At 38.9% G+C, this 24316-nt stretch overlaps 1 protein-coding gene across 1 annotated transcript in view; it reads right to left on the reverse strand.

Annotated features, from left to right (window-relative positions):
- SLC25A13 (solute carrier family 25 member 13) overlaps positions 1-16975 on the reverse strand; it is a 151685-nt gene extending 134710 nt beyond the window's left edge. Inside the window, exon 1 of the mRNA XM_070729197.1 lies at positions 16874-16975. Coding sequence (XP_070585298.1) covers positions 16874-16885 — 12 coding nt within the window. The 5' untranslated portion in view covers positions 16886-16975. The remainder of the gene's footprint in view (positions 1-16873) is intronic.
- Positions 16976-24316: the final 7341 nt, after the last annotated feature.

The raw sequence follows: 24316 nt of genomic DNA on the forward strand, positions 1-24316 counted from the left end.
TAATAAGAACTATATGTCACACAATAAGGAACATATTGGCATTAAGAACAAAGCACATAGTTTTGATCTCCTAACTGAATGCTAGCTATTTGGGGATCAATGATATTTGGCAGTTTATCCCTTCTAAAATTCACTAAAATGACCCAAGCAATTGTGGGGTAGGTTGCTTGAAAATGTGTATTATCTAAGTGTACATGCTGTCCTAAGTGTCATAATCTTGTGCTAAGACAGTTATTTGCTCAAGAGCCCATTCAAAAGGCATTGTGCTCTCTGTGGCAGAAGAGATCTAAATTCAATGAATTCTGCAACAACTGTACAAAATAACCCTCACCACTACCACTACAAAAGATTTGTTACCTATCCCCTATCCCCACTGCATTATCTTTAAAAAAAATGACACAATATAGTTGCAAACCCAATATTCTTCTAAACATTCATATTTGAGCACAAATGTAATATCCTCACTATGTATACATTCCAATGTTAATACCTGCAGGATGTTTCAATAGAAGACAATTAATCATTGGATAGTATCTGAAAAATAACGTAATAGCTGGGTTGAAATCATGTGTTTGTTTTTGTGTGTGCGTGTGGCCACACAAGAGAGAGAGATAGAGAGAGATGGGGGGGATGAGAATGAATTTTAAATTAAATAATTTCCAAGAAAGTGATACAGCCCTTGAAGAAATCCAGAAATCCATATTATGGACTGCTGAACTATATTATAGTTCTATAATAAAACTATAATGTTTCTTTCAATTTCAATCAGAGAATATCTTCATGTGTAACACTGCTAGAGTACTCTTGTTTTTGCAAAAAAAGATAAAACTGAAATCAGTCGTGAACAAACAACCTGTGGAATTAGGCCATAGAAGATATCAATAAACAAAGAAGGTCAAGCAAGGCAGAACCTCGGACAGCTCCAAGTGAAGGTTCAGTAATAGAAGTTGGTATGTTGATAGAGATGCAAACATCTCCCTACCTACAACAGTTTTTTCCAGATTAAAGAAGTTTCTAACACTATCCAAGCTGTGAAATTTTGATTCCTGGCAAAGTTCTGATACAGGAGACAAGGAAGATGTACAGTATTTGGGGAAGAAAACACCTATACTGTATAGCTAATAAAAGAGCCTCTTCCATTCACAGACAGAGGATTCTGAAATGGGAGAGTGGTGGTGATGGAGATGATGGAGGAGGAGGAGGAGGAATGCCCCCTGCCCTCCTTTTCCCCAATGTCAGAAAAAAAAGTAGAAAGGGAAGGAAACGTCATTAGTTCCTACCAGTGAGGAAATTAAATCCATCTATCCAATCTTGATTAGGAGGAGATAGGGAAAAAAGCAAATGTCCACCAGATTCAAGAAGAAGATAAAACAGGAAGGTAAGGTATAAAACATCAATTCCATTCTTGAGAACTATCCCATCTACATAGAACAAGGTAGATATTTCATTATCAGAAAACAACCAAGGACCCCTCATTTCAATCTTGAGCTATACAGTGTTCCCTCGATTTCCGTGGGGGATGCGTTCCGAGACCGCCCGCGAAAGTTGAATTTCCGCGAAGTAGAGATGCGGAAGTAAATACACTATTTTTGACTATGGACAGTATCACAAGCCTTCCCTTAACACTTTAAACCCCTAAATTACCATTTCCCATTCCCTTAACATCCATTTACTCACCATTATTACTGATACTCACCATTGAATAAGACACTTAGTGATCCTGATATTTATAAACATAATTATTTATTAACAATAATTATTTTTTTGTTATTTATTTGCAAAAAATATTAGTTTGGAGTTGACATATGACGTCATTGGGTGGGAAAAACCGTGGTATAGGAAAAAAACCGTGAAGTATTTTTTAATTAATATTTTTTGAAAAACCGTGGTATAGGCTGTTTGCGAAGTTCGAACCCGTGAAAATCGAGGGAACACTGTATATATTCTCCCAAAAGTATCAAGGAAATTTGTTACATTTGTTGACAAGCTAAATTCTTGTCTACACCACAGAGACTAATCCTGACTTATCATACCTGTGAGTTCTTCTGCTAAGAAACAAGTTCCTGAATATTATGATATGTAGTCAAAGAACTGATTCACAGTCCTACCTCATGTGATATGAAAATGGAAAAAAATAAGTATTTTCATCTGACACACAACCAAAGCTTTAAGACAATCAGTTTGAAATGCACAATGTCGGGCAGGACTTGGTTTTATTATCGTTTATAGAATAAGGCTTATTTAGCAGAGTTTTCAAATCATGATGGCTAGATTCCTGCATGTCTTATTCCAAATCTAAACAACCGACCGCAGTGATGGCAAACCTTTTTTCCTCAAGTGACAAAATAATGCGGGCGTGTGCTATCAATACCTTGGGAGGGCAAAAACAGCTTCCCCTTCCCTCCAGAGGCTTTCTTGTGGCCGGAAATGGCTTGTTTCCCAACTTCTGGTGGGCCCACTAAGCTCGCGTTTCGCCCTCCCCAGGTCTCAAAGGCTTCCAAAGGCTTCCCTGGAACCTGGGAGGATAAAAATGTCCTCCCAATCCCCCCGGAGGCTCTCTGTAGGCCAAAAACGCCCTCCAGAACCTCTCTGTAAGCTAAAAACCAGCTGGCCGGCATACGCATGCACGTTGGAGCTGAGCTAGGGCAATGGTTTGCGTGCCAGCAGATATGGCTCTGTGTGCCACCTTTGGCAACCGTGCCATAGGTTCGCCATCACTGACCTACCATATTTTTCGGAGTATAAGACACACCGGAATATAAGATGCACCTTAGTCTTGGGGAGGAAAATAGGGAAAAGAATCTGCTTACTAGGTATTCATCTGGCTAGCATCCTTAGTCTGGTCAGCTTCAGCACATTATTTTATCTCCTGGTTAAGGGCTTTTAAAAAATGTATTCTGAGAGACTAACAATGAAAGAGCTTGCAAGCAGGTAAGAGCTAGGAACATCATTAGCACCTGGTTAGGGCTGGAAAGAAACATCTGGAGCAAGTAAAGCAATGGGGAAAAAACCTACAAGGCAATGTTACAGCTACAGCATGCAAGGGGCTGTCACCGAAGATGCAATGGCATGTGAAACTTTGGCCATGGTCAATGATACATCAGCTGCATATATAGCCACAACAATGATCTTGCAAAGATCCTGATGAGCTCAGATGTCCTATGAAGGAATCCGAGCTTGTAATCTTCACTTCCTTATCCTTGCGTGGTGCACTATGGCTTCAGGCCCAACTTACTTTTAAGAGTAAGAGTTGGTGCTTTCATCTCAGATAGTAAGGGTGCCCATCGCCCCAGAGGGTGAATGCCTTTACCTTGCTGTTGCCCTGGTTATCCTCTCCTCGCCCACATAGTCCTTCAAACTGTTTGTGTCTCAAAGAGTCTCTAAAATGGAAGAAAAAATAGCCTCAAAGGACAGAGAATCGTCCTTCCACAGCTGTCATCCCTGCATCACTACCAGAAGACCTTTAATACTTACAGTATGTATACTATTTATATTCAAGTTTACTTTCCCAATCAGTTTATTTTCTGAATTCTTGTTCTTAAAACATGAATATGTTGGCTGCAGCCATATAAAGTCATTTTTGCATCTTTATGAAAAAACTTAGAAAGTTGGCTTTTTAAAAATTATTATTATTTTTAATTAATTGATTTTTCCATACAACTTCTGTAAAATCACAAGAACAAATTAAATTGTTTTCTGTAGTCCATTTAACACTATTTTCAAGCCTGGGTTTACAGGCAAATAAATTTCTGCATGCACGATCACTGGCATGATTTCTTACAGACAAATGTGTAATCCTTCTGTAGAATTATGTTAGTATTAAAAATCTTACGATTCTCTACTTCATTTTCCCCCTACTCTAGAATATTCCGGTTGTATAACAGAATAATTTTGCAAACTTTCAGTTGATATATTTAAACCTTCAAAAGTTTGAATATTTAAAACATTCTCGCACATCATTAAGGCACAAGAAAGGGTATCCCCAAAGTCATGATAGACTAGATCGGGGTGTCAAACTTGATGGCCACACCAGGATTGCATTTGACCTGGAGGCGGTGTGGCCAGAATGGGTCACGTTGCACATGGGGGCACCTGTGGTGGCCAAGTAATAAGCAGGCCTTTTCTCAGACCATTTCTCACTCTCATTATAATTTCCATCCTTCCTTCCTTCCTTCCTTCCTTCCTTCCCTTTTTCCTTGCATCTTCATTCTCCTTTCTTCTTCCTTCCCATTTTTCCTTATTTTTCTTCCTTATTCTCTTCCCATATTTTCTTCTTGTTCTTTGTCTTTCTTCTTTCCCTTTTCCTTTCCAGGAGGAGGGGGGGTAGGCCCTGTTTCCAGCCATGATGGCCTGCTGCAACCCTTTGACAGCGAAAATGGGGGCAAGTTCCTTTTTGGCTGGCAGAGACACCATGGGCCTGTTGTTTGCTGTTTCCAGAAAGATCCCATGGACCAGATCTAAACATCCTGCAGGCCGGATACAAGCCATAGGCCTTGAGTTTGATACCCCTGGACTAGATGTTTCAGGGGTCCAACATACACAATGTATTATCTAGCACCAGATGTTGAATAAAAATATAAATTGTAGAATAAAAATATAAATTATTAATAGCAATATGCCTGAGAATGCTCAATGAAATTTTAAGATTGGATTGTTCTAAGGGAAAATTATTAGAGCTGAATAAAACTTAATGATGACAAATAATTTCATTTTATTTCATTTTCATTTTTTAAAAAGCATAGAAAAATATAATTGATATCAACAAGAGACTAATTCACAATCACTAAAAGTCACCTCTCTAATTGACACTCACTGGCAGGCTGCATGATTTAAAAAGTAAAGTGATAGACAGGCTGACTTAATTTCGATGACAAAAAAGACTACTTTAATGGAAATGTGGAAATCATTCAAAATTCAAAGCATCTCCAATGTAAAACTCTAATCAGATTTAGACTATGTGATGTGATGGGGCTATGAAGGCAATTTTTACTTATGGGAATAATTTCTAATTGCTTTCAGATATTCTGCCACATTTGGATATTTCTACTGAAATCTTAGCTCTGAAAAGCAACATGCATTACAAATAACAATGAAGTATAAAACAGTTTTGCAAGGGAATGCAGAGAAAAAATTAGAGGTTACCTGCCTTAGTTTAAAAAAAAAATCTCATGCACTAGCTTATCTTGCAAGGTAAATATAAACATAAAAAAGAGTGAATCCATTAAATTAGTATTAACTAGGGATAAGAAATCTATCTATGCACCTATCATAACAATTTTTCTCATTTGTATCCCGATTATTTTACAGCATTTGACCAGTACAACTTGTATTTGTAGAAATAAAGAAAAACAAAGTATGATGTTTGCATCCCTCATTTCTTCAGCTTAAAAAAATAATACAAATCACCGCCTCTGAAAAGTAGCGTGGTCTAGTGGAAATATATTGCAACTGAAAACAAGTGTTTTGCCTTTTGCTAGATTTTCCATGATTTCTGTGATTTGCTACCTAACCACTAATCTGGATTTGTACAATACAAGCAACCACAGTACAGATAATCTAATTCAAATCATAGTTAGAAACTGCATCAAAATGATCTGCTTTAAAACCAATGACTGCATTCAGATTAAACATGGGGGAACTAAAACATCTCCCCCTTGCCCATGTTGTTTTGCCATTTGATTGATTGACTGTGTGCCTGTTTTTATGTATATTGGGATTGTTTTATGATTTTTTTAACTTAAAATTGTAATTAGATTGGTGGCCATTGGATTTGTTACTATGTACTATTTTTATTATTGTTGTGAGCCGCCCCGAGTTTGCGGAGAGGGGCGGCATATAAATCCAATAAATCTAATCTAATCTAATCTAAACAACATGCTGAATCAGAGGTACGAATCCCAGTTCAAAACTTTCATTCATATCTACTCCTGCCAGCAGGGCCAGGGACATGAGACTGTGGAAGCTGCAGTCTATAATATTTAGGGTAAAAGGCTGAGTAGTGCTATATCAAACCTGAGCTAAAAAATACTCAAGACTCAGAGCACATGGCTTGTGTATATTTTTGTGGCTTGTCTGTGAGAGCATATTTTCCTGTCATTCCGAGTTTTGGGGGGACAGGAGGGGGAGAAACAAGTAGAATATAATTCCCAATTTATTCTTCAAAACTTCAGTTTCTCCTATGTGAGCTATGGCCTCACCTGGTATGGTTTAGTATATTGTGTCAATAGAAGTTTGTTGGATCACATGATGAATTCTATGGTTGCAAATTTTAATCCACCAGGAAAATTTCTTCAAGAAATGTATTATGGATTTCTGCCTCATAAATAAAACACTTTACAAAGGACAATTCGCTCTGAACAAAGGGTACTGAGCTTCATGATCTGAGAAGCTATTCATCATTTGAATCTTTGTTCTAATAGAAATCAACAATGTTATCAAGCGTCTCTAAGTAGATATTTTTCAAAGACGATAAATCAGGTTAAGATTTAAAGCAACAGTGCTCAAGCACTTTTATACTTTCTCTTTTTTTAATCTTTTCCAAAGGCACCATTTTTATATATCGATTATACCTTCAAATGATATTTATCTGTTATTCTAAAAAGAAAAATGCCTGTGGCTTAATTCTTATGAGTAATTGTACTTCACTGCCATTTATATCTGGCAGATACAATGTGTGTACAGTAGTCCCTCGCTATATCACGCTTCACCTACTGCGGCTTCACTTCATCGCGGGTTTCTGAGGAAGTCGATCGGCAGATTTAAACAGCCCGCCGAACTCAATCAGCAGGTTTTTAAAATAAAAATAATATCTAAAATTGTAAATACTGTATTTAAATACTGTATCTAAAATACTGTGTGGGAAGGGTTTATAAACACTTAAAACAATGAAAACTTACCAAACAATTACAATATAAATACTTAAATAAGTACTATCAGTCGATAAATTCCCCATCGCGGATTTCACCTATCGCGGCCAGGTCTGGAACGTAACACCAGCGATAGGTGAGAGACTACTGTATATATGTGTCTATATCTAAGTTCTAGGTATAGTTATAACTACACCTGGAACTTGCACTTTTAGGACCATTCATATATTGAGGACAATTCTTATATATACAGTATATGAATCAATGCATGAATTGTCCTAAAATGCGTGTGTGTGTTATATAAAAATATAATATATTTTTGCTGATAATGAAAAGGAAGGGGACTACTAGTCTCCCTTCCTTTTCATTATCAGCAAAAATATGTTACACTTATAGATTATAGTTGTCAGCTATAAAATACTTATCTACCTTGGAATATGGCCCCTGGTGGCGCCAGGAGGCAAAAGAGGAGCTAGCTGATGAGGCCAGAACAAGGCCGAAATAGCGCTATCCTAGTCTCCCTTAATTTTAAAAATTCAGCAAAAACATGTGAGATATATATAGGCTATATATGTATGTGACAGGCTATATATATATGTATGTGTGTGTAAGAGAGTACGATTTGAATACAAGTAGGGCAAGATTCTGTATCTCTTGTATTTCCTTCACCAGATTTAATAACAATATGGAATAAATTTTATTGCTCAATGATTATAGCTGCATACAACACTACAAGAAAAAAAAATCCACACATTTATTTTATAGTAAAAATCTTACTATAAATGCACTCCTGCAGATACCCTTGGGCAGTTCAGTAATTGGGTTTCAGTGTTATGTTCAAAGAGAACTTTGGCATTCAACAGATTAATATAATGTCACTGGTGGTGTCCCAAAAACACGTCTTTTTCAAGGTAATTTCCTTCTTGAATGGTATATTCATTCTGACATCAGCTTGACAAACATCTGTTGATTTCTAGTCTGATGATGTTCCAGAAGATACAGAAAATTGGGTTAATTTCCTAGGCTGTGGGGAAGAATGATGGTGAATCCTTGTAAGGTTTATTTTAATATTTTTCTTCTTTTTTACTGTATCTCTTTTATTTTACTGTTCTAGATTTTTGTATGGTTAAAAAGTGAACACAATCATTGAGAATTATGCATATTAAAAAATTAGTATAAATAAATCAATACCATATTTGTTGCATTATAAGATGCAACCCCCCTCCAAAAAAAAAGTATCTGTACGTCCTATAAAGCAAATATTGTGGTGGGGGAGGAGAATTTGTGCCACTGTCATAATTCACTACTGCCAGGGAATGCTGGAACCTTTGCTAACAAGCAGCTGATCAGCAGTCAGATCGGCTTCCCAGGATAACATCAATCAGCTGTTCTAGGCAGCAGGGATCGCCGCCACTACCTATCGCCACCATTGCCTATCTATGCCGCCATTTGTCCCCGCTGCCATCCGCTGTCCTGAATGTTGGCAGCAGCGATTATATGGCAGGAATTGGCAGCAGTGGTCATTCCCACCACCTAGAACAGATGATTGGCTGTATCCCAGGAAGCCAATCCAATCCAATCTCCAATCAGCTCCAGCATTTTCCCTGGCGGCAGCAGCTCAACTCAGTTGACTGTTGGTGGGAGCAATGAAGTGAAGCCCTGACAACCCACGTGCTGGAGCTATGATAATGTGCTGAAGCTGACCAGGCTGTTTGCTACAAGGACACTAGCCAGATGAATACTGGATGAATGCTGGGAGTCAGAGGCAGATTTCACCCCCTTGTTTTCCTCCTCTAAAGCTAAGGTGTGTCTTATAGTCCAGTGTGTCTTATAGAGCAAAAAATATAATAAGAAAAGTAAGCTGGAATAGAAAAATGGCACTCTTCTTCATCCATCATTTAAGGATTTGTGATGCGTTAAATAAATATCTTATTCTCAATCTGAAGAGGCTTAAAGACTGTAGGTAGAATATAAATGGATTCCACTTCAGTGCCTATGTTCAACTGATCCATTTGTCTGTTTTGACTTCTAGTCCTTAATATGATTCCTATAAAAAGGAAATCTCATTCAATTTAAACACTAGAGTAAAACATATACTGTGCTCTAGTAACAGATTTCCGACTACAATAGTAACTAGTAACAGATTTCCTACTAGAATTATGTCCTTTATTTTCTATAGCTGTTGATATAGGTCTTCCACTTTATTGCTGTTTATTGTTTAGAAACTATTACATTTGGGTAGAACCTACATGGGATACAAAGGAAGGAAATAATTCAATTATACGGTCACCCTTAATTTCAAATATTGATTAAAAGCTCTCAAATAGCTGAAGTAGAACAGTTATTAGCAGGTAGAAAACATTTTACATTCAGAAATGATACAAATAAAGAATGTTATTGGCAGCTTTCCTAGGCTAAATTTGTAAAATAAAGATTTTTGTTTTAAAGCACCTTTTTCATCTCTACTCTTTCTGTATGGATTACCAACTTTGTTAGTTCCACAAAACAGAATGTGGAGGGGGGGAAAACCAGATATTTCTGAAACAATAATGCTTCACAATCTAGTGATTGTGGACAATAGGACAAACAATGCTTCACAATCGAGTGATAGCAAGTAATGCTATACTACAATTTAGAATACCAAGTAATACCCCCCTTTTATTGAATTTGGCTCTTTTCCCCAAAAAAGTTTTAAAGAAATATTGGTTTTTATCAACTAGCACAGATTATAGCAAAATCAGAGAAAATTGTATGAGACAACACATAAAGAATGTACAGCACGGCAAATAAAGCAAAAATGACAGAATCATGTGTTGTTAAGCGTTTAGCTGAAAGTTCACTTACCAACAGATAATTTTGATATATTATTTCTTATATTCTTTGGCCTGAACCAACTGCAACTTGGCACATACCATCTCCATGGAAATTGAGAGTCTTTCCCTGACAGATTCAGTAGCTCCTCAGATTCCAGAATTGTCTCAAACAGGACTTCAATTCACATAAATCATAATAACGTAGTAATAAAATAAATAAATTTGGCAGTTAATTAAATTACAAACAACTCCTACAAGAATTATTTTAAAATAGAGGAGTAAATCCTAAGGCCAGTCAAGAAATATACAAGTGGTCCTTGACTTAGGATCACAACTGAGCCCAAAATGTATGTTGCTCAGCTGGACATTAAAGTGAATTATGTTCCATTTACAACGTTTCTTGTTATAGTTGTTAAGGGAATAACTCCAGTTGTTAAGTTCGTAACATAGTTGTGGTTAAGTGAATCTGTCTTTCCCATTGACTTTGCTTGTCAGATCACAAAAGGTGATCAAATTATCCCAGGACATTGCAGCTGTCATAAATACGAATCGGTTGCCAAGTATCTGAATTTTGATCAGATGAAATGGGGAAGTTGAAATGGTTGTAAAATGTAAAAAAAGGTCATAAATTATTTTTTTCAGTGATGTTGTAACTGTAGTCACTAGACAAATGTTTTTAAGTCGAGGACTACCTGCAATTTTATAAACCAAAGGTTTTCCCAACCCACAAAAGAACAATATTGGAAGTATCATACAGGTTTTACTAATCTAGGAATTTTTAATAGCAATATCTAATTTGTACATTAATGGTTTATTAATCGTTTGTAGAATAAAGTGCAATTTTTGTTTATAGAACATGGTAGGCCATTAACCTTGATTTACAAACTGCAGCGGCTAACTTTTTCATCATGCTAGGCCAAACCCAAAAATTACCCCAAAATGAGCACGAAGTATGTGAACCCACATTAATGTGTATTATTATGAACAATTCTGGAAAACTTTGCAGTATAAATACAACATTGGAAAGATCTACAGTATTAGTAATAGCCAAAGTATTTCAAAGAACTTGAAACACTACAAACTTCTTGGATAACTAAAAATCCTGACATGCCCAATTCTGAAAGACAAGTTTATAAATAGTGATAGTATTAAAGTACCTATTCACTTTCGAAGAGTTTGGACATTGCGATGAAGATGCTTAGCAATTTGAGATGCATATGAAGAAAAATAAACTGAAGTGAAAAAGAGTATACAAAAATGAATGAACAAATTAAAAATTTAAAAGTAGGCATGCAGAATTCCGATGGAGACAGAAGCCTTAGAAAACATGTCACTGACTCACCAATCCATTGTTTGGCTGAAGCAAGGAGGGAAAAAGCCAAATATTATTAGAATACATTACAGCAAAATGTTTACAGAAACCAGATAGTAACCTTCAAATTTACTTGAGCTTTAGTCTAAAAAACACTTAGGGACATGGGGTCAAATTTTCATTATATTACAATCTGATTCTGTAATTTCTATGCAAATTTTCAAATTTATAAATATTAATTCATTGCTGACATTTACGCAAAGAAAACATTCTTTTCTAATATTTAAGATACTAATAAACTGTGCAACTCTCTATAGAAATCTCATCACTTTTATAAAATATTGCAAACTTCCATCAAATATTTGGTTCTCCAAAGCAGCTTAAAAGCACAATCTGATTTGTAGTGAACAGAGCATCCAAAGAATGTTTATTCAGAAACATATATTATATTAAGCCTGCATTTTGGTAACTATTATTCATAATAGGATTCAAGAAAAAAAATCAGTTTTCGTGTACCTTTATAAACCTTAGTTTGCACAATTCACTAAACCATAAACCAACCAAGCAAATATTCTATAAAGTATTCTATAAAAGTCAACTGTACATTTAATTAAAAATGTACTGAATGAAGCCACAAAATTAATATATTTGTAAGTTTACACTTTTATAAAATAACTCAAAACAGTGATAAAACTATAGTAATACATTTCCACCTAGTACCTTTGCCATAATAACCAAACTGCCAGGTGAACTGAGTTGAGAAGGGCTAAGAGACTCAAATTCACCCAGCCTCCTTTCATGCTTATAATGAGATTACTACTCATAATCTCTTAGTTTCTAGCCTGGTGCCTAAAACTATTAATTCAAACTGTTAACTATATAAATAACATAGGTAAACAGAGACTGCGTTTGATACATCGAAGTATTAATCAAGAAGATTTTTGAAGGAAATGGTTTAAAATTCAGATACAAGTACTGCATGGGAATTTTTTTTGGTAGTTGAAAGATATTTAAAAGTACAGTCATACGTCTTACGAACCTAATTGGTTCCAGGGGGAGGTTCGTAAGACGAAAGGTTCGTAAGACGAAACATTGTTTCCCATAGGAAACAATGTAAAGTCAATTAATCCTTGCAACCAAAAAAAAACCCCACAAAAAAAACGCTGCCGCCCGGATCTCACCTTTTAAAACAGCCTGGGGGCTTCTCAGCGACCTCCCGAACGCCGAACGCCAAACCCGAACTTCCGGGTTCGGCGTTCGGGAGGCCACCGAGAAGCCCCCAGGCTGTTTTAAAAGGTGACAGCCGGGCGGCGGGGCTTCCCAGCAGCCTCCGAACGCCGAACTTTTGCTTCCGGGTTCGGGGTTCAGGAGGTTGCTGGGAAGCCCCACAGCCCGGCTGTGACCTTTTAAAACAGCCACGCGGCTTCCCAGCTGTCTCCCGAAGCCGAACGCCAAACCTGAACTTCCGCGTTCGGCGTTCGGAGGCTGCTGGGAAGCCGCACGGCTGTTTTAAAAGGTCACAGCCGGGCTGGGGGGCTTCCCAGCAACCTCCTGAACCCCGAACCCGGAAGTTCGGCAAAAGATCGGGGTTCGGGAGGTTGCTGGGAAGCCCCCCAGCCCGGCTGTGACCTTTTAAAACAGCCGCGTGGCTTCCCAGCAGCCTCCCGAACGCCGAACCCGGAAGTTCGGGTTTGGCGTTCGTAACACGAAAAAAGTTCGTAAGAAGAGGCAAATTTTTTCTGAACCCCGGGTTCGTATCTCGAGTTGTTCGTAAGACAAGGGGTTCGTATCTTGAGGTACCACTGTATAAGGGATCCCATGGATTTAGTAGATTGTATTTCAAGGAGATCATGACCATGATGAAATTGGATGGACCAATGAAAAGGACTAAGATTTCTCTCAGGTAAGAGGAAGGTTTCAGGATATACTTGCTTAGGCAAATTTTGCCAAATATGTTACATTGTCTACTGTAAGTTTCTTATTCTTATGCCTCAGAAAAGGTGGGAAAGCACATGTTATCAATACTATTCCAAAAGAGGTGTGAGACTCAGAGGTAACATGGTCTTGAATTATTCACAAGTGTCAAAGTCATGGTGCTATATTGCCATGATGTGGGGGGGGTTTCTTTTCCCATTCACAGAGTTGGATTGGGTGTTGCCTACGCATGATGCACCCATCCTTTGGGCCTCTTCTAAGATATTGTATGATGTCTGGCTAATGATCTCAAAACAATTTGACAGTATAAATAAAAACAGTTTCATTATCTATAATTAGACAAAGGTTTTACATAATAAAATATAATTTGTTTTACTAAATTAAACTTCAAATCAATTCTTAATACCATGCAAGACAATATAGTATCTTCAAAACATTCAGACTAATCACTGCTAGAAATTCTAAGTGTCTCAGCAGCCTAGAATAAAAACCCAACAGAGCTAAAATATACCGGTATGTGCAGTGAAAACAAATATTTTTAAAATTATAGCTTTGGTTAATATGTTGGAATAGTGTCACTATCACAAAACCTCTTTCATGTAGGAATTAATATGACAGTTTATGTAACTAAATCATTATCAGTGTGACAATATCATACGTATAGTTTATTATATACTTTGGACACTTGCTAGGAAACTGTGATTATTCATTGTTTCTTTTCACATGTCCATCCAATTTTCTTGCCAGCAAAAACTGATCCTGCTATATCTGAGGCAACATGGAAATTATCTCTGTGGTTCTGTGTGCATGATAGACCATTCATATAAGCATGGCTTCACTTGATAACTTGCATGTATGAATACATTTGTTCAGTATTTTCTGTTTGGTTTGGTAGTTGCAATGAGAACTTCCTCACTAGTGAAGACATTCCCATGATATTCATAATGCCAGTTTATTTTTTCATCAACATAGTTTTGAAATTTCACTTTGACCAAGCAGATGCCCTGTTCTGCTAGACCATTGCGAAAATAGTACTTTATATTATGTGTATGTCATCATAAGGATCAATTAGTAGAGTCCATGAGTGGTATGATATTTTATTGTCCAGTTACACCCACACAACTTTTATCATTTACACACACACACACACACACACAAAAGCAACTCTCTGACCAAATGCCTGACTTCTATTTATTGATTTCCTATTCAACTGTTATATCCTACCAGATTGGTCAATTTTGTGACTCATTAAGTATCATCCATCTCCTTCGATTTCAAAAATGTACTAAAGTTTTTTAAATATACACACATGCAAACAAAAAAAATATGGACAAAAGACAGATACAAATGAACTCAGAAGTACACATACATTCTCTCTCCTTCGCTCTCCCCCCCCCCTTTGTAAACATATGGTCCTTGTTTAGTGACCACAATTGGGGCTAGAAATTTAAATAAAGTAGTAGCTAAATGAAAATGACATGATTGAGACGGCTTACAATTTTATTCAATTTTCTTTTGCTTTTTGTTATTTATTTGAGTTGATTTCTTGGTGTGGATTAAATAACCAAAATAAGAGCAGAGAGTTGTTGTGAATATCATAAATGTGAGAACCAAGTTGATTTTTAGCATCACTGTAACTTTGAAGTTACTAAAAAAATGCAGTTGCTAAATAAGGACAACTTATGTGCTTGCGCATGTATGTGCTTGTATTGTTTTCATTTGGATGTGATTGATGATTTTATAATCAAAATAAATGCTTTATTGTTAATGTTTTACCGTTTTCCTTTTTTTTTCATTTTAACTTAAATATCAATATTAAAGAGCAAATAACACAAAATACACTGATCAAGTATGATTCAATTAATAAACCACAAGTCACTAGTTTAAATGCCACTGTTGTGCAAACCACTATGATTAGTGTCATTTAGCACACTGTCCAAAGTACTAAACCAAAATCAACAAAGATATTGACTTGAGCCACACAACATGCATATTCTATGATTAATTGAATAGTTTACTCAATCGGTCAAACGTTCCAGATTCCTATCATAAAATGAACCATAAATTAATCACAAAGCACGGTATACACAAAATACTATATTAAAATGCAGCTTACTACTTTGTGGTTTAATGAATTGGTTGGAATCAGCTAACATGGCTTCTTTAATGGGATGCATGAACCAACCCTCTATTCATTGCATCAGTCAAATGGTATTTAATGGGAGAAAGAAAAAGAACACAAGAGAATAAGGCATTTTAATGCCTGAGATTTTTAAATGCACTTGATAATAAATAGCAATAGCACTTAGACTTATTTACCACTTCACAGTGCTTTACAGCCCTCTCTAAGAAGTTTTACAAAGTTAGCATATTGCCCCCGAAAAATCTGGATCATCATTTTATCCACCTCAGAAAGATAAAAGGCTAAGTCAACCTTGAGCCTGGTTAGATTTGAACTGCTAAACTGCAGCTAGCAGTCAGCTGAAGTGGCTTGTACTACTACACTCTAACCACTGTGCAACCTTGGCTCTACACATTTAATATAATCCTCCTCTTGGCTAACCAGCTTTTGCTCTATATTTGAATTGGGGAATGGTCAAAGTAAGTCAAGTGACTTTTATCACTGTTGAAACCAAAATCTTAGATAAATATGACCTTTGTGTCATTCTCAGCTCTTTGAACTGTACAGGTGTTATACTGGGAACACAGGGTTACTTCAAAAGACACTATTTGGACAGTGAAAGAAAATTATTATGCCATGCAAGATAATCTACACAAACATACAGGATCTGAATTTATATCTCTAATAGGAAATCTGTTTTCCAAATCAAGAACAGTTTGCAAGATCAGAGATAGAAGTGGCACTCCAAAGCCATTTTATTACTTATTACATAGGAAAGAAATAGAATCCTGTGATCACGAAATAGTGCTGGATTATAAATGGCATTATTTCTTACCACTGGCTATTTTTGCTTCAGCTAATGGAAAGTGGAGTCCATCAACATTCACAGCCTCCTAGCCCATTTCTAAAGACAGAAATCCTGGACAGATTTACCGCGTGATAAGCCCAAATTCATATTTGCAAGAACCAGAATGGATCTTAATATTCAGGCAGATGACCTTCTGTGAAGGACAGGCCTTAACCCACAGCTGTTTTCTAGAAAGGAAGCAAGAATCCAGAGGATAATCTGAATTAGCTCAAAATACTTTTATTTCTGTACTGCAAACTCTTTAGAATGTTCAACAAAACTAGGTGGGGGGGGGGGTTTATAAGAGGAGAAAAAAGTAGGTTGATCTACAAATGGCCATGGACTTTAATAAAACAATCAGACCTCCATCCTTGAAAAGTACTACCCTGAAAAGGCACTGTCAGGTCTGGGGTAAACTTGTTAAATTCTGGCTAGGCTTTGTGGACACTGGACTACATAATTGGATTAAATGGATAATTAGCAAGATTTAGCAGAGCACTTGAGCACTTTTTTTCTATTATTTGTTAGATATATTTTACTATAAGTATCTCCTCTATAACCATCATCATGTATTTTACTATGTGTATATAGATATATACCCACTAAAACCCTCATTGTGTATTGGACAAAATAAATAAATAAATTATTATGCAAGATTTCGTCTCCGTTTTCCTATCAACGAGCTTGTTCCCATCCACAGGCTCAGCCATCAAGGAAAGGCCAGAAGGCAGAAGCAAATCCTCCTCCTCTCCTTTCCCTATTCGGATCCGGAAGCAGCGCGGCTGGGTCTCCCCTACCCAAAGCGGGCCAGGCTATCCAAGGACAGGCCCTAGGTCACACAGCATGCTGCCCATTTCGGCTGCCCCGCTAGCCAAGGCCTGCCGTGCAGAAAGCCCGGACCAGATGCCATTCGCGCAAGGGAGCAGTATACCAGCAAGTGTTCGCGCTGCTCTCAGCGCGCCAGACTCAGGGACTTACCTTGGCAGCCATGCTTTTACCTTGTGCAGCCGGCCCCTTTCCCCGGCACAGCGAACGAAGGCAGTAGTAAGCGGCGCCGGGACTGACGCGCCAACCAGCCGAGAGGAAGGGCCGCTTCTGCACGCCGATTGGCTGAAACCAGCCTCCAAGAGCAGCTGGGACGCGCGTGATCAGCCGGTGTCCTCGGGCCTGGCGGGGCTGACGCGAAAGTGTTTAAGCAAATCCGTGCCCGGGACTGGCCTTGAGCGGGCTTCGCGCCTAGCGGTTTTTGTGAATGTAGTTTGGTCTGCTGTTGCAGCTGCGTCCTTTTGGAGGGGAAGCGCTTGTCTTTCCTGCCCTGTTTTCGTGAGGTTGGGACGAATCGATTAAATAAAGAGAGGGGAAAGATTCAAAGGACATCTACAAAAACTGCTGCCCTTGCCGGCTTGACGTGAAAACTCTGCCCAAGAACTGGGGGTTTTTTTGTCAAAGGTTTACATCTCCCTTCTTACTTACTTACTACACTGTACAATGTAGCCGATTACATTTGCTTGTCATTCATGTCTTTCTTCACGGGTCTTACTTACTTACTTACTTACTTACTTACTTACTTACTTACTTATTTACTTACTTCACTGATCCAAAAAACAAAGCCTTCTCTGTGGCGGCCCCGGCCCTCTGGAACCAACTCCCCCCAGAGATTAGAATTGCCCCCACCCTCCTCGCCTTTTGTAAGCTTCTTAAAACCCAACTTTGCCGCCAGGCATGGGGGAACTGAGATATTCTTTCCTCCTAGGCCTTTACAATTTATGCATGGTATGTTTGTATGTATGTTTGGTTTTATAATAAGGGTTTTTTAGTTGTTTTAGTATTGGATTGTTATATGCTGTTTTTTATCACTGTTGTTAGCCACCCCTAGTCTATGGAGAGGGGCGGCATACAAATCCAATAAATAAATAAATAAATAAAGAGAACACTTAAAAAACAGAATATAACTCCAAGTAAATCAAACTTCTGTGAAATCAAACTGTCCGCTTAGGAAGCAACACTGATCAATTTCACATGCTGTTGTGCAAATGGAATAGTTGTACAAATTCATTCAGATCTGGAATGTGTTATTTGAATGTTTCTGAAAAGTCAGGACTCCGGTAGTTTTAAATCAAACTGGCTTTATTCATAGCAAGGTGAAACACAATCTCTGGAACAGTAGAATATCCGAATGAGGGCAACGGCTAACCCGTTGCCCTTTTATACTCTTAAAAACGGCGGGCTTTCTTAAACTGACAAACGTTTAACTTTCGCGGCTATTTTCTGAATAGCCGCGTCTTAACCAATCACAGATTTTCTGCGATTATTTTTAAACAAACACAACACCCCTCCCTCTTTAGCTGAGACCACGATTACGTGTTAATCCACGTCACATAGTCCTGTAAGCGGATTGGTGGCTTTACAGATCTCTGGGACCTGCGCAGTTCATTTTGCTGGGAGCTGCTTGCCTGGACGGCCGGCTTCGTTGCTCCGCTAAGGCTAGTCTCTGACGGGCCTGGTTGCGATGATGCATTTTGATCTTCGCCGGCCGCCAGGGGCAACAAGCAGCCATCGCTGGAGTCTCGAGGTGGTTCTGGTAAGTCCTCTATTGGTTTGTCTACAGTAGGCAAAATGTCTGGGTTAGTTTTAATTCTTTTGCGTAGTTGGTCGACATGCCGATGCCAACTGCGCCCATCTGTTAACTTTATGATGTATGTTTTAAAACCTGTTTTATCTAATACCGTTCCTTCTTTCCATTTGTCGTTCGAATCATAGTCTTTGGCATAAATTAAATCCCCAATGTTAAACTGTCTCTCGCTTTGTACTTTTATTTCTTTTTGGTCATTTTGGTAATTTGGGTGAATTCTGTCTAGTTTAGAACGAAGGTTCCTGCCCATTAACAGTTCTGCCGGGCTTTTGTTTGTGGACGCTGATGGCGTAATATGCTGAATGGTTAAAAATTCATCGATTTGTTGTTGCCAATCTCCTAATGGTGCTTTGTTTAATGCTTCTTTTGTGGTTCTAACCATTCGTTCTGCTTGTCCATTAGCTTGGGGAAAATGAGGTGGAGTGAGCACATGTTTTATGCCCAGGTCTGCAAGAAATAGTTCCATTTGACGGGCTGTTAACTGAGGCCCGTTGTCAGATACCAAAGTGTCTGGAATACCATGTGTGGCAAACATTTTCCGTAATGCCTTTATAGTTGCGCTAGTAGTTGTGGATGCCATGAGTTCAACCTCCAGCCACTTAGAGTATGCATCCACAACCAGTAAAAAGGATTGGCCCCTGATTGGTCCTGCAAAGTCAATATGTATTCTGGACCAGGGCCCTCTTGGTGTTGGCCACTCCGATGGTGTAACTCTTGGTGGGTTGGGTCTTGTTCTCTGGCAGGGTATACAACCACCCACCCATGACTCTATGTCCTTGTCCAACCCTGGCCACCATAAGTGACTTCTGGCAATAGTTTTCATTTTGACTATACCTGGGTGACCTATATGCAATAGCTGTAATGCTTGCTTCTGTAAGGATTTTGGAATAACAACCCTGTCTCCCCATAATATACAATCTTTTAACACGTTTAATTCAAACTGTCTATTCTTAAAGGGTTGAAATTGGTTTGGCTGTTGTTCAATTGGCCATCCCTTTAATATCCATTGTTTGATATATTTTAAAATTGGATCTACTTGTGTCTGATTGGCTATTTCTGTCGCTGTTAATAAAGTTTGTTTACTAGTTTCAATTAATAAAACGCTAGAGGCAGGGGCTGGATCACTGACTAATTCTGTTTGGGGGCACCTGCTTAATGCGTCAGCATTTCCTATCTCTTTCCCCCCCCTGTGGATTAATGTATAATTGTAAGCGGCTAAAAAAATAGTCCAACGCGTCATGCGAGGGGAAAGAAAGGCGGGAGTCTGCTTGTTGCCCGCCAAAATGCCTAAAAGCGGTTTATGGTCGGTGATTAAGGTAAAGGGGCGACCACATAGATAATAATGAAATCGTTTAACTCCAGCGACAAGGGCTAGCGCCTCCTTATCGAATTGGGAGTAATTCCTTTCAGCTGACGAAAGAGTTTTAGAATAATAGGCTATTGGGGCTTCTGTGCCGTCTGGAAAGTTATGGCTGAGGACAGCACCTATGCCGAACGGTGAAGCGTCGCAGGTGAGGGATAAGGGCATAGCTACATTATATTGAACTAAGACACTGTTGGAGGAAAGTAAATTTTTTACTGCTGTGAAAGCGGCTTGTTCTTTTTGTCCCCACGTCCAGGCAGAGTCTTTCTTTAGGAGGTTATGGAGCGGTTCTGCCACCGTCGCTTTCTGTTTAAGAAAGACGGAATAAAAGTTAAGGAGTCCTAGGAATGCTTGTAAGTCTGTCTTATCTGAGGGGGTAGGAGCATTTCTAATAGCATCAACTTTGTCGTTTGTGGGGTGAATTCCAAAACGATCTATGGTGAAACCCAAGAATTCAACTTTGGGAACGGCCCAAGAACATTTGTCTGCTTTTAAATGGAGTCCTGTTTCTTTAAATTTAGTTAAAACGCGCCTGATTCTGTCCCATAATTCAGATTTGGATGTGGCTGATATTAATACGTCGTCGAAATATGGGACGACCCCAGGAATATTATTTAAAATGCGTTCCATCAAACCCTGAAAGATGCCTGGTGCGGTAGAGACTCCAAACTGGAGGCGGGTGCATTTAAAGGCACCTCTATGCGTTACAATTGTCTGGGCCTCAGAGGTGTCTTGATCTACGGGAAGCTGTTGATATGTCTGCGCCAGGTCCAACTTCGCGAAGATGGACCCATTTCCTAAGGTGTGCAAGAGTTGTTGCACGACTGGGATTGGATAGGCATTGTGCTGTAAGGCTTTATTAATCGTGGCTTTATAGTCTGCGCAAATTCTAATAGAGCCATCCGGTTTAACAGGCGTTACAATAGGAGTTTCCCATTTAGCATGATCAGTGGGAATTAAGATGCCCTGGGCTATTAATTTGTCCAATTGTTCATCCACTTTAGGCAAAAGTGGAATGGGAATTCTGCGGGGCTTCAATCGGATGGGCGAAATATTTGGGTCCAGATTAAATGAAATGGGGCTGCCTGTATATTTACCCAGAGTGCTAGAAAAAACTTCGGGAAATTCTTTCAATAAATCATTTGAGTCAAAAGAGTCACATACATTATTAACCCCTGAAATTTCAATGCCTAAAGGTTGTAACCATGTAAGTCCCAGTAATGTGTGTTTAGGACCGTCAACCACTAAGAGAGGTAAAACCCCTTGAAATTTTTTAAACTCAATAGGAACATTTAAACATCCTAATACTGGAATTGAATGGTCCTGAAAATCACTCAAACCCGGTTCCCAAGGTTTCAAGTCAGTTTGTTTAACACGAGGTAAATATAATTTAAGTTTTTCCCAAGGCATTATGGAATGTCTGGAACCGGTGTCTAATTCCATTTGGCAGGGGTGGCCGTTGAGGAAAAGAGAAACAAATAGCTTGTTTTCCGCAGCGGGGAAATTGCAGTTTACAGAAGAAGGGGAATTACCTCATTGGTTTGAAGAGTGCGAGTTGTCAGCCGGGCGGGAAACGTTGCGTGAAAACGGTGGTCGTCGATTCCTCGGTGAAAAATAGGGTCGTTGGGTTTGCTGAGTTGCTGGAGTCGGGTTGGCGGCACGGCAAACTTCAGCGATGTGGCCGCGGCGCTGGCAACGGCGGCAGTAGGCGTCCTTGAAATGGCAGCGAAAACGAGGATGATTTCCGTTGCAGCCGGCACATCTGTCTACACGGGGTGCGTCTTTGGCGTCATGGTCAGAAGCTCTTCGGATTTGGAGGCAGGTGTCGTCTGGAGAAGCGGTTTCCGAGTGTTTTTCATCGGGAGAGCAGGCGTGCCAAGGTGATTCATCGGGGATGTGATGGACGGTTGAGGTTGCGCGTTTAATTTCGGCAACAGATGTTTCGGATACCTCGGATGCTTTTGCTGCCTTAAGAATGTCTTGGAGGGAGGCATCCTCATCAACTAAGTATTTCTTCTGCAGCGTGATATTGGTTAGACCGAAAATAAGGCGGTCAATCAACTGTTCTTCTGGATCCTTGTATTTGCACTTTGGAAGGAGTGCGCGTAGCCTAGTTATGAAATCGTTGGTAGATTCTCCGTCCGCTTGCCGCATTTGGGCGAACTGATGGCGGTATACGCGGACAGGAGTCGTCGGCTGGTAATGAGCAGCAAGTTTCGCTTGTAGAGTTGACCAAGCGATAGTTTCCAGGGTGTCTGGGTCAACGAGTGTAGAGGCTAGGCTGTAGACTTCTGTGCCGCAATAAGCGAGGAATATAGCTTTCTTCCTATCGTCATCGGCGTCATGTAGATTGCTCGCTTTCAGGAAAAATGTGAATTTGGACATGTAAGAGGTCCAAGCTTCCGTCTCGGAGTTGAATACAGGCGGCGGTGGAGCCATGGCCGAGTTCATGGTTGCGGTAGCGGGAGTTCGACCTCCTCGTCGCCACTGAAAAGTCAGGACTCCGGTAGTTTTAAATCAAACTGGCTTTATTCATAGCGAGGTGAAACACAATCTCTGGAACAGTAGAATATCCGAATGAGGGCAACGGCTAACCCGTTGCCCTTTTATACTCTTAAAAACGGCGGGCTTTCTTAAACTGACAAACGTTTAACTTTCGCGGCTATTTTCTGAATAGCCGCGTCTTAACCAATCACAGATTTTCTGCGATTATTTTTAAACAAACACAACAGTTTCCTTTATTTTTTGGAGCAGTATATTTATTTTGTATGCCACCCCTCTCCAAGGACTCAGGGCAGCTCGCAACATCTTGCTTTCTATATACTTTAGTACATGTTTTAATGTTTTTACTGGTTTAATGCTGTTTAGTTTTATTTTTTTAATGTTTTAAAGATATTAATTGTAATAGATAAAAAACAAAAATAGATAAAATTTTAATAGATAAAACTTGAATTGTTGAGTGCCCAGAATCATTTGCTGAGACGAGCGGCTATAAAAGTTGAATGAATGAATAGGAAGAGTATTAGGTATCTGCTGCCTTGAATTATTTAAAGGCAGGGAGAGTTAAAATAACATATAAAAACATATAAAAACTATTAAATTGTAAACCTTAAAAAGGAAAAAAAAAACCTTGCACGAAGTCTAGATTCTGATGTGCCCATCCTAGGGCAAGGGGAAAATCGTCTTCAACGCTTTTTGGAAGGCTAGGAGGATAGAGAAGTCCGCCATACTTCAGGGAGAAAAGTGATTGAAAATGCAGCGGCTGTACAATAATAATAATAATAATAATCATATATATATACATATATTATTATTATTATTATTATTATTATTATTATTATTATTATTATTATTATGTCAGTACAACACAGCAAACGAGATCACTATGCTGGATTTCGTATTTCATCACCAGTCGGGCGCTTCCCAAGCACCTAGGACTGCGTGATGTAGCGGCGAATTATGTTTGCCGATCCCAGTAAAGCAGCCTTTTGCAATTGACAGATGGAGATTTTGTCAATTCCGATGGTTTTCAAATGTCTGCTGAGATCCTTTGGTACTGCGCCCAGCGTGCCAAGTACCACTAGGACCACTTTCACTGGCTTATGCCAGAGTCGTTGCAGCTCGATTTTTAGATCTTCGTATTTCACTAATTTCTCTAGCTGCTTCTCCTCAATTCTGCTGTCTCCTGGGATTGCGATGTTGATGATCCATGCTTTCTTTTTCTCCATGATCACAATGTCTGGTGTGTTATGCTTCAGAATTCGGTCAGTCTGAAGTCGGAAGTCCCACAGTAGTTTTGCTTGCTCATTTTCGACCACTTTTTCGGGCTTATGATCCCACCAGTTCTTTGCCACTGGTAAATGGTAATTCCGGCACAAGTTCCAGTGGATCATCTGTGCCACAGCATCATGTCTATGCTTGTAGTCAGTCTGTGCGATCTTTTTGCAGCAGCTGAGTATGTGATCGATTGTTTCATCTGTTTCTTTACAGAGTCTGCACTTTGGATCGTCTGTTGATTTTTCAATTCTGGCTTTGACAGCATTAGTTCTAATGGCCTGTTCTTGTGTCGCCAGTATTAGTCCTTCTGCCTCCATTATTATTATTATTATTATTATTATTATTATTATTATTATTATTTCTATTTATTGGATTTTTATCCTGCCCCTCTCCGAGGATACAGGGCAGCTTACAACATATGAAAAAATACGGTTCTGAAATCCAATAAAACTAAAACAAACAGTTTTAAAACCCCAATTTAATCTAAAAACAGTCATATTCACTCTACCAACATACTTCCCTTTCAGCATATATTCATTCATAGGCAGGAGCTATAAATATTAGTGTCCCTAAGCCTGTCGGCACAAATGCGTCTTCAAATTCTTGCGAAAGGCAAGGAGGCTGGGGGCAGTACGAATCTCCGGCGGGA

Source organism: Erythrolamprus reginae, chromosome Z, assembly GCF_031021105.1.
Source record: "Erythrolamprus reginae isolate rEryReg1 chromosome Z, rEryReg1.hap1, whole genome shotgun sequence".
Lineage (NCBI taxonomy): Eukaryota > Metazoa > Chordata > Lepidosauria > Squamata > Dipsadidae > Erythrolamprus > Erythrolamprus reginae.